At 35.8% G+C, this 10,289-nt stretch overlaps 1 protein-coding gene across 3 annotated transcripts; it reads left to right on the forward strand.

The window, feature by feature from the left end:
* The first annotated feature begins 4,102 nt into the window (after positions 1-4,102).
* Positions 4,103-10,215, forward strand: ankrd1a (ankyrin repeat domain 1a (cardiac muscle)). 3 transcript variants are annotated; one of them, XM_079632235.1, is made up of 10 exons: positions 4,103-4,455; positions 4,538-4,756; positions 6,301-6,480; positions 6,575-6,700; positions 6,804-6,911; positions 7,617-7,715; positions 7,823-7,921; positions 8,129-8,227; positions 9,123-9,221; positions 9,518-10,206. In XM_079632235.1, exons 2-10 carry the CDS (start codon positions 4,730-4,732, stop codon positions 9,629-9,631), a joined length of 951 nt encoding a protein of 316 aa, XP_079488361.1. In that variant the 5' UTR covers positions 4,103-4,455; positions 4,538-4,729; the 3' UTR covers positions 9,632-10,206. The 3 variants fall into 3 exon arrangements, with proteins under 3 accessions (XP_079488361.1, XP_079488359.1, XP_079488360.1); XM_079632234.1 differs by having other exon boundaries at positions 4,109-4,434; positions 9,518-10,215; XM_079632233.1 differs by having other exon boundaries at positions 4,107-4,756.
* The last annotated feature ends 74 nt before the right edge of the window (positions 10,216-10,289 follow it).

A 10,289-nucleotide genomic window follows, 5' to 3' on the forward strand; every position in this document is an offset into this window, starting at 1 on the left:
TTGACAGGTCAGTTTGCATGACAGGATGCGTGTAACTAAGCGACAGAGAGCAACCGTTAAGGACGCAATTGTATGACGTTATATAGGCCTATGTCCCAAATTGTCTACTCTTCTGCTACACACTCGAAAGTATGCACCTTTTCTTCACAAAAAGAGTATACTTTTAGGGCGTAGTATAAGTAGGCGAATCGAAACGCAGCATATGTCTTGGCTGGGAGAAAATATCAATCATGAGTACTTCCACCTGCTCACCCTCCAAATGTGGAACCACCCTCAGCTGTGGCCAATGACAGCATATGGAGATCACTATAAAACCAGGAACCCTCTTGCAAGGTTGGTTTGTTCTGCATGGCTACAGATTGCCGATGAGGTGCTGAAGATGAGGATGGTGTTACTGGCTGAAGAGTGTGAAGCCTGTATAATCCCTGCTAACGCCTCTGTCAAGTATCGCATTTTCCTGTCTTATCTTTGCTTTTGAAGGTGGCATAGTTTTGGTTCAGGCATGTGGAAGAAGCTGCCATGGATAGCCTACCCCAGACCGGCAAGAACCTCAGTTCAAAATGTACTTCTCACGTTTTTTTTTGTCTAAATTAAAGATTTTTGTTAACCATATTCTGCCATCTCTAGTGGTCTTGTTTTGAGGCAGCATAACCTCTCTTTGCCTGTAAGGCGTGTTCAAATTTTTGTTATCACATCCCCATACTGTGTGTGGTAACATATGCTCACCAATTAAGGAGAATAAAAATGTTTATGCTTGTTACTGTTCAACAATTAAGATTAAATATTGTTTGGTGGCTTTCTACAGTTATTGTTGAACCCTAATACTGTTTAAGAAAATCTGTTTGGTGTAAGTTACATTACTGGCACTGTAACTTAGGGACTGTTTGCACGACACCCTTTTCAACAAAAAATTAAAAACTTATGCGTTTTGGCCATTCATTTACACGACAAGGGCGTTTTGAGAATGCAGCATTTTTTGTCGTTTTTCGCGGATCTGTGTGTGAAGCGATCATTTCGACAATGGTGTCGTCAAACTCAAAGGAAAAAACTTTTCAGTTTTAAGCATATCATTGTTGTGTAAACATGCCTTAAAAATACAGTATTAAACTTTCTATTCAGTAAAAATCTGAAATTACTTTTATTTTAAAGTTAAAACACTACTATTGTAATCAAAAATACATTATTTGGACATACTGTATTTTATTTTACAGTGAAAACACTAACATTAAAAAAAGCAGTACTTTACAGTAACATGGTTGCTATTGTAAATGAAAACAGCAAAATACGGTTATTTCTTCTACAGTAACTTGCTCGACAGTAAGTTGCTAGTTAATTTCTATGAATATTTTATAGTAACTATAGCTGCCAGTTAATAACTGTTTTTATTTTACAGTAAGTTACTTGTCAATAGCTGGCATTTAATAACTGTTTTTATTTTACAGTAAGTTACTTGACACTTGCTGCCAGTTAATGACTGTTTTTATTTTACAGATTTTACAGTAAGTTACTTGTCACTTGCTGCCAGTTAATTACTGTGTTTATTTTACAGTAAGTTACAGTCCATTTAGTGTAGTTTTACAGATCAACAGCTATCATTAAACGAGCAGTTCAGCATAGAAAGCATTGTGAGGGCTGGAGTCAATTTGAAAATTAAGTCTGGATTTCATTTTCAATATCAGAGAAAATATGCAGCTTTTTTTTACAGTGTTCCATTTTATTCCATTACTTTTTTTTTCTTTTTTCTTTTTTACATGAACGGCTGTTCCATAAAAGAGTTTAACACCACCACTCAATTTATAATATAAGAGTCCTATTTCAGGGGCTGCTGTCTCAAGTGATGTGGCGGCACTCCTCTCCCACACCCTACAGAGAGCTAAATCTGATCTCAGGCCCACAAGTGACTTCCTCTCTGCTGTTCAGACCATGTTTCAGGCCATTAACCAACTATAGCCTATGTTACTTAATCGTTTGTTGCTAATATATTAAATAATATATTAGCCACTGCCATTACAAAGGAATTTTTAAAGGAAAAGCTTCTTTAAATTTGATTATAAATGTAATATATGCAAAAAAACAATTTCCTATAGCATTCAAATTGATAGAAAAGTATGTATATTATTCAGTTTAGTACTAATAGAAAGCTAGACCATTAGTTTATGTTCTCTTTATGTTCTGTTTAAATACCAAAGTCATGTGTTATTTGTGGATAAAATATTTTAAGGTATTTAGTTACAAGGGAGACTTGGAGCCGGACGACCAATGAGACCTGGGGTTGGGGGCGATAAGTGGCAGAGACAAGGCTTGAATGTGGGCTTGGATCAGGGAATTCAGGAGTTCACACGGGGATGAATCGAATTCAGGGCTTGGAGGAAGAATGGAATTTTTGGTCAAAATCTTGTAATGGCGATGCAAGAGTCAAGCACTCTAAGTCTTTTCCATGCACATCCCAAAGACTTTCAATTAATTTAAGGTCTGGACTCAGAGATGCCAATTCATGTGTTAAAATGATTCTTCATGCTCCATCCCAACCATTCTTTCACAATTTAGGCCTGATTAATCTTGACATTGTCATACTGTAATATGGCCATGTCTTCCTATATGGTTGTTTAAGAAATGAAATGCTACACACTCCATCAATTATGGTTAGAAGAACGATTGCCAAACATATAACAATGTGATAATGATCCGATCATGGACTCTTAGCATATTATATCATATTATTTAAACCCAAACATCAATTTTTTTCTCCATGCAGGCAGTGTATATATACTATAAGGCTTACCATTGGGGTAAGTAAAAGTAACCAAAATGCTTTTTTATGTAGGCTACTCTTAACTTTTTCTTCGCTCTTAACTTTCGCTCTTATTACTTAATTAATTTTGTAAAAATAAAATAAAAAGTGTAAGATAATTTATTATGGTTGTGTAATAATGTCAATAACTGTATAAATGATGGTATTTATTCAGTTTAATGACATCAGAACATCTGGGAGTGGCTGTATGTTTAGTTTTTTTAAAGATTTTTTAGATTGGTGAGAAGAAGGTTTGAACCTCACAAATGGCAATCCAGCCTTGTGCCCTTGAACAAGACACTCTCATTAGTCATTACTCATTCTTTCTTCATCTTGAGTCATGACCTTTGGTATCTCTCAGATAAAGTGACCTGGCCTAAGAGTCTCCTTTTAAGGAAAACTCCATTGCAAATAATGTTGCGATTGATTTTGATTTATGGCTGATGGACTGGTTGAGCTCCTCACTCTTTACAGTAAACTTCATTTTACTGAGTGATCACACTTGTGTGCAATTCTGCACCTGCTCAGCCTGTGGCTGAAGGACATGAGCGCCTTGCAGATGCATGCACCTACAAAAACACGGCTGTTGATGGATGACATCAGCTCAGATTTATCTGTATGTATTGCTCTCTCCATAAGAGGTGAAAAGGTGTCTCAAACATGTCACTCTGTCATTACCATAAGGCTATTAAAAGCCTATGTTACTGACTGTCATCAGACAGTATTGCCACGTGAAAGGAAGTTCACAGACATCATTCCATACCTGTCATGCTCACGCCAGACTTGCACAACTTCACAGACTGGCACGTTATTTTTGAACATTTGTTACAATGGAGTCTTGAATTATAACGGCCATTAAATATAGTGAGTGTTAACAGCTCTTGATTGCAAAAGAACGCATGGTGACATGAACACTAAAAATGAGCCCATGCATGTGAAAACAGAGAGCACAACAATAAATAAATGTCCTTGAATATAAATGTAATCATCACAAACAAAACATACAAAGAAATTGTATACTGTACTGTACTAATTATACTATACTATACTATTATAGGTATACTATGGGGGTGACTGGGGCTAGAAGTTATTGCATCTTTGTCATACTGTATATTATCTTGACCAAAAAGATGATATATTTGTGTTATCATTTTTAAATGAAAATAATTTTGTAATTTGTAATTAGGCTATAATTAATCTTTAAATTGAACTGAAACGCCTTCAATAGACAGTGTAGCAGCCTAATGGTTACCATTTGTGACAACTTACCCCATGTAGTGTGACACCATTTTCTGTCTTTTTATCCGGGGCAACGCCGGAAATATCCGGCAAGACGTTACCATATGCGCCTTACAGAAGCTGAATTAAAAAATAGACCTACCCTGAGAAATATTAATTGGAGCAGCAGGTTCAACAAGTCTCCCTTACTATTGATTGACAAAAAGGCCACGTCACACACTGCTTTATTGCTTTTCTCACGAGCGGAATAGACTATGCAGTCATGCCGTTGTGCTCCTGTTGCACACGTGTCAGGTCGCAGGTCAGGTCTAGAGCTGTTACCCGGCGTGCGCGCCATCCATACCAGAACGGAAGCCGCGCGTTCCTGGCTCGTGCAGTCATCGTGCGCGCGAGATTCATCAGAGGTTCGGGAAGGATGAATGAAGGTGTCATTGGAATTTTGTGGGCGGTGAAAGAGCAGGAGAGAAAGTAAGGGATATGATCAAACTTTTTTATGGTCCGCTCCAGAGTCTGGAACCATATATATAGGTGGTGATGGAGAGGAGATACACATACCATCAGAGAGCTGAGCAGGCAACACCGATTGCTTTGGGACTCTAATTTAGGCTACCACAAAAGAGAACTATCGCCCACCACTAAGGCAGCCTTACAGCAAAACTCACAACCGAGAGCTGAAGACACAAACTCCAGATCACAGACATGGGACTGCTGCGCGTTGAAGAGCTGGTAAGTTTTGTGGTGATGCATGCAGCGCGTTCTCGTCCTTATGTTGTTGACACTCTAAAAGTGTTGGCTCAACAGTTTGCATCTCCTTTTCTTTCTTTTTTTGAGTTATGAATTAAATTAAGTTAAACCAACAAACTATATTGAGTTCGTTAGAATAACTTAATAATTTCCAATTAAACAAATGACAGCATTAAACACCAACTGGTCTTTCCCCTTTTTTAAATGATTCTCCTTATCCAGTCCTTTGCAAAGCATGCTGGGAACTAGAACTCCACTATACCCAATTTTCAAAGTTATCAAGACAATTTCATTATTAAGTTACTTAATTTAAGTAGCTTAATTTAAAAAATAATTTAATGCAAAATGTTTCATTTAAATTACAATATTATGTTAATGATATACATTTTGTCAACAGAACTCAACAAAATAATGTTTGCAACTTTAAATGTTTAATTAAATGAATACGTTTTTAAATTGCAGCCTTGCATTTGTTTAAGTTGTGGTAACAGGTTCCCTGAATTAGGCCTACTTGTGCATGTTATGAACTAACTTCAATTTAACGAACAAAATTTATATGGATAGAAATTATTTTGCTAAAGAAATGCAAATATCCAATGAAAATACGTGTCATATTTTTTAAAGAGAAAAAAATAGATAGAAAGCACGCCCACACAATAATTTGTGTTTGTGTGTGTAATGTATATATATGTGTGTGTGTGTGTGTGTATATGTGTGTGTGTGTGTATGCTTACATATTCTTGTAGGAAAGACAAAAGAAACTGCAAATGGAAATAAATATAAAGATACATTTATATTAAACAAAAAGATAACAAAATTATTCAAACTTAAACTAAAATGAATACTAAAAATAAAAGCGAATTAAAAATGTAATATGTAGTATTAATAAATATTATAACACTGCTCACAATTGCTACAATTGTATTGTTGAAAGAAAGGAAGAAATTATAATTAATGAAGACAAATTAATTAAATTAAAGAAAGTACACAAGAGGAAGAAAGTAGAAAATTAATATGAATAAAAAGAAAATGAATTAAAAAAATAAGAGAGACAGAGAAAAGTAAACGTTTGAGCTTACATATTCTCAGAAAAAGGGAAGAAATAAAGAATATATAAGAAACAGAACATACATTTAAGAAAATAAGAGAAGAGAAAGTCAGAAATGAAAAAAAAAGAAAGAATGGGGGAGGGAGTGATGTGGTGTTATTAAATATCTGTTAGCGATTAAGAAGGTTCCAGGATGTCTAGAATAAGCCAACTGCATTGCCCTGCCTTCCTATTTTAAACAACAGAAATGTGTGTAATTTTGTTTAGGTTCTCAAAACAGCTGAACTCTCTCTTCACCCCACCCAATCACTAAATCAAATTACATCTACTTTAAACTACACACTTGTTCTTTCTCTGGAAGCTGTTCAATCCTTGCTAAAAAGCTGTGGTCACTCTAGACACAGATGCTTGTGCTCCATTGACTTCCATTCATACGCATACAAAATCCAAGACTTATGGGTGTCACATCTAATCACAGGTCACTGGGAAGAGAGGTGAGGGAAAGGTGGCAGGAGGTGCCTGTGCAGAGGCGTTCGCTGCAGGGGAATATGAGACCAGCATCATTCAGGAGAAACAGGATGGTCTTCAGACACAACAGGACCTGAATGACACCTCCCAGAAAGACATCAAACTGAGCGAAGAGAAGCTCAAACTCAATGTGAGAATGAATAGGCCTACAACTTCATAAAACATGGCTTTACATTTTCGGACAGTAGCATAATGAAAAACCATCCGTCTTTTTCTTTTTCTAGGTTGACCGGTCAGGACAGTTAAAACTAGAAACTGTAGAAGACCTCTTTAACATTTTGGAGTTGAGGAAGAGGAGAAAGGAAAGGAAGATTCAAGTGCTAAAGAAACAGCCAGAGCCTGACATCTTGGTAAGGAACTCTTTCCACAATATACTACAAATACTGCTATATCATTTTAAAACCCCAAATATGTACAGATTTGAGGTGTAATTATTGGCTAACATTTTTTCAGCCTGAGACAGTGGACCAGGCTTTGTTCCTAAAGGCTGTCACAGAGAAAAAAATACTTGTTGTTGAGAAATATTTATCAGATGGTGGAGACCCTAATGCCTGTGATCATGTGAGTGTGTAACACAAAAACTCTCACACACACATCTCACACTTTCCTTCAGTTGTGCTGCGTGTTCATACACATTAAACCCTTACCAGTGTTATTTTAGTACATATATCTATAGTAATATGACAAAAACTCAGAGTTATCAAATCAGTTGATATTTCACTGGTTTTGGCCATCCTTCTGTTAATGTCTCACAAAGGAATTAGGTTGAATAGCTGTCAGCTTTCAGCTGTTAAATTTAAGTACACAATTAAATAATAATAATTTAGGTCAACCAATTACCAAGCAATGCTTAACTTTGTTCAGTCTGTGGTGTACAAAGGTGTCACAAAACATGGTCGGGTCTAAGTGTCTTTATACATTTTACTGCATGGTCTGTATGAAGACTTTTTGGGTATAATATGTCACAGTTTACTTTATTTTGCTATCCACACTTACATAAATTAACTATAGTGTCCTGCACCCACTAGTAAAAAAATATATAAATAAATGATATCTGGTGTGTGAATATTTTTTGGGGTAGACTGTATTTCTATTCAGATTTAATTTATTTTAAATTTTAAATTTTTTAATTAAAAATTTATTTCAGTTTTAGTAATTTTTACCTGATATTTATATTTTATATTTTCCCTCTTTATTTCAATTAGTTGTATGTGTAGTATTTGTAATTAACAGTAACAACACTGACTCTCACTTGTTCTCTCTCAGTTTAAACGCTCAGCTCTGCATAAAGCCAGTGCACAAGGTCACACAGAGATCATGCAGAAGCTCCTGGAGAGTGGAGCATCCATGGATCAAAAAGACAAGGTAGCACAGATGGCTGATGTGACTTCTACACCAGTGCTACGAGATTATTTCCTCACATTTATTTTATATTATCATTCTGAGATGCATTATTTTTATCATAATCATAGCTGGATGCCTCAGCTGTGCACTGGGCCTGTAGAGGTGGAAGCCTGCATGCTCTGGAGCTGCTTCTAAATAAAGGAGCCAAATTCAACACTAGAGACAAGGTAGTTATAAAGCTTCTGTGAGCATATGACACCAGATGGTCTTTGGACAGTGATAATAACATTCACAAATCATTCGCTTTACATGCTAATGTTTCTGTAGCAAGCAATGATAAAGCATTTTGTATCCTTCTTGTGCTTAAAGTTTTCAATTTGCGCCTCTGCACTGTAGTTTTTACACTAACTAAAACTCTTCTTGTGTATCTTCAGCTATGCAGCACTCCCCTCCATGTTGCAGTTCGGACGGGACATTACGACTGTGCTGAGCATCTCATTCACTGTGGAGCGGATGTCAATGCTAAAGACAGGGTAAGAATTATTTTTGCACATTATTTCCATAACATTCAGAAGCTTTAAAGTGCCACTATTAGGCTTTTTCACACATTACCTTTCATGCAGTGTGTAATATAGCTGTTTGTGAGTGTAAAAGGCCTGCAAAGTTTTAAAGATCAAAGTGCACAATGAAGTTAATGTCTCCTAAAAGAAAGAATCGATTCTGAACAGCCGAAACAAGCCTTCCAGTTACAAACCTAAGTAACAATGTAATACATTTGCATATATTTGCATATGGTCATCATTGGCTACCTGCGAATCATGCTTACTTTGACCCACCCTCAAACACTGTAGTTGTAGCTGAGGCCTGGAAGAGTTTGGTTTGTGTTGTCGACATATCAATAGACGCTGTTTTTTTAGCTCTGCAAATCCACTTTGCATGTACTTCGAAAGGTTGAAGACTCAGGCTCAAATTGATATGGTAAAACCAACTCCATTGTTACTGTTTTTATCACGGTGTGTACAAGTGCTGAGGCAGATCCGGAGCTAATAGGCGTTTGGTTTCCAACACGCACTGTAAGTGGTAGACCAATCACAACAGACTTGACTGTCTGACCAATCAGAACAGAGTAGGCTCGCGGAAAGAGACAGAATGCATTTACGATGCATATAAAATGCAACGTATATTATGAGGATGCATGTAACCCTATTGTATGAGACCTACAAAACAAAATTAGGAACCTTTAAAATAGCATAATAGGGACACTTTAATATGGTATTTTTAATATATAATGTTAACATGACACTATGGTCTTGAGGAAAAGTTACTTAAAAAAAAAAAAAAATTAAATAGCACATTTATAACATTATAGTAATGCATTGTCCCACATGTTGCTTTCTTCTCTAATGCCAATGTTTTGTGCTTGTGTAGGATGGAGACACACCAATGCACGACGCAGTGAGGATAAATAGATTTAAAATGATAAAATTGCTGATGATGTACGGAGCCAGTCTAAATGCCAAAAACAACGTAAGTTCAATCAGGGTACAATCTTTACTGTATGAGTTGAAGGTTACATGGTGCCCTCTAGAGACAGATTGAGTCACTACAGGATTATGTTTAATGCATAAACTCTTGCTGAGTCTTCACAATATCACATTTAAGAAGCAAGATTATGCAAAAAAAGATGACAGCGCAAATGATAAAAGAACAATGAAAGAATGTTCTCATACTGTATTCCTTGGAAGTCTTAGTTGTACAAATAGATATGTTTGAATTGGTATATTTTTAATGGATATATCCTTAAAATGATCTGTCATTTACAGGATGGAAAGACACCAATGGAGACTCTGCTTTCATGGCAAAAAGGTGTGAAAAACATACTGAATAACTTTAATGAAGAGGAAGCACCAAAGCCAGATGAACAACTTTTGTTTTGAATGCTTTCTTTCTTTCTTTCTTTCTTTCTTTCTTTCTGAACAGTACTTTTCAATTTACGTAATGATCACGACGCTAATTGCTGGCAATAGAGCGTCTGAAATATTGATGAGGTTATTTGTAAATATTGTTTTCTCACTTGATTTTGAGAGAAAAAGAATCTTGAGGGAGTGGCACAAGATGAACATGTGTGAGTGGTTGGATGTTTGTTTGCTCGTTCAGTGTTTTTATTTAATATTATTTAAATTTATTTTCTATACTTGTGACAGCATTTCAAAAATGTCCATGACCGTTTGATCTACTGGGGAAATGTCTAGACAGACTAGAGACCGAACTATAAGTTTTCAGAAAAGGAACAGAATGTGAATGCTGGTCTGAGAATGTTTATTATGATGGATATTATTATTGTAATTGATTTGTGATTTTGGACTGGATTTGTGAATGACTTGTTACCGGGTTCATGGGTCTCCATTATGAAATGTGCATTGATAAATGTGTTTAGTATTTCTTGCACTTAATGTAATTGTGAATAATTTTAATCATATGTGAATAAAGTGTTTTGGTATGTGTCACCATGTGTTTCCACCTTCTTCTTCTTCTTTTTTTAAAAACAAACATTATACATTATATTACAAAAGTAGCCTATAGCCTAGATAATTT

This window comes from Phoxinus phoxinus (assembly GCF_949152265.1).
Source record: "Phoxinus phoxinus genome assembly, chromosome: 13".
Taxonomy (NCBI): Eukaryota; Metazoa; Chordata; class Actinopteri; order Cypriniformes; family Leuciscidae; genus Phoxinus; species Phoxinus phoxinus.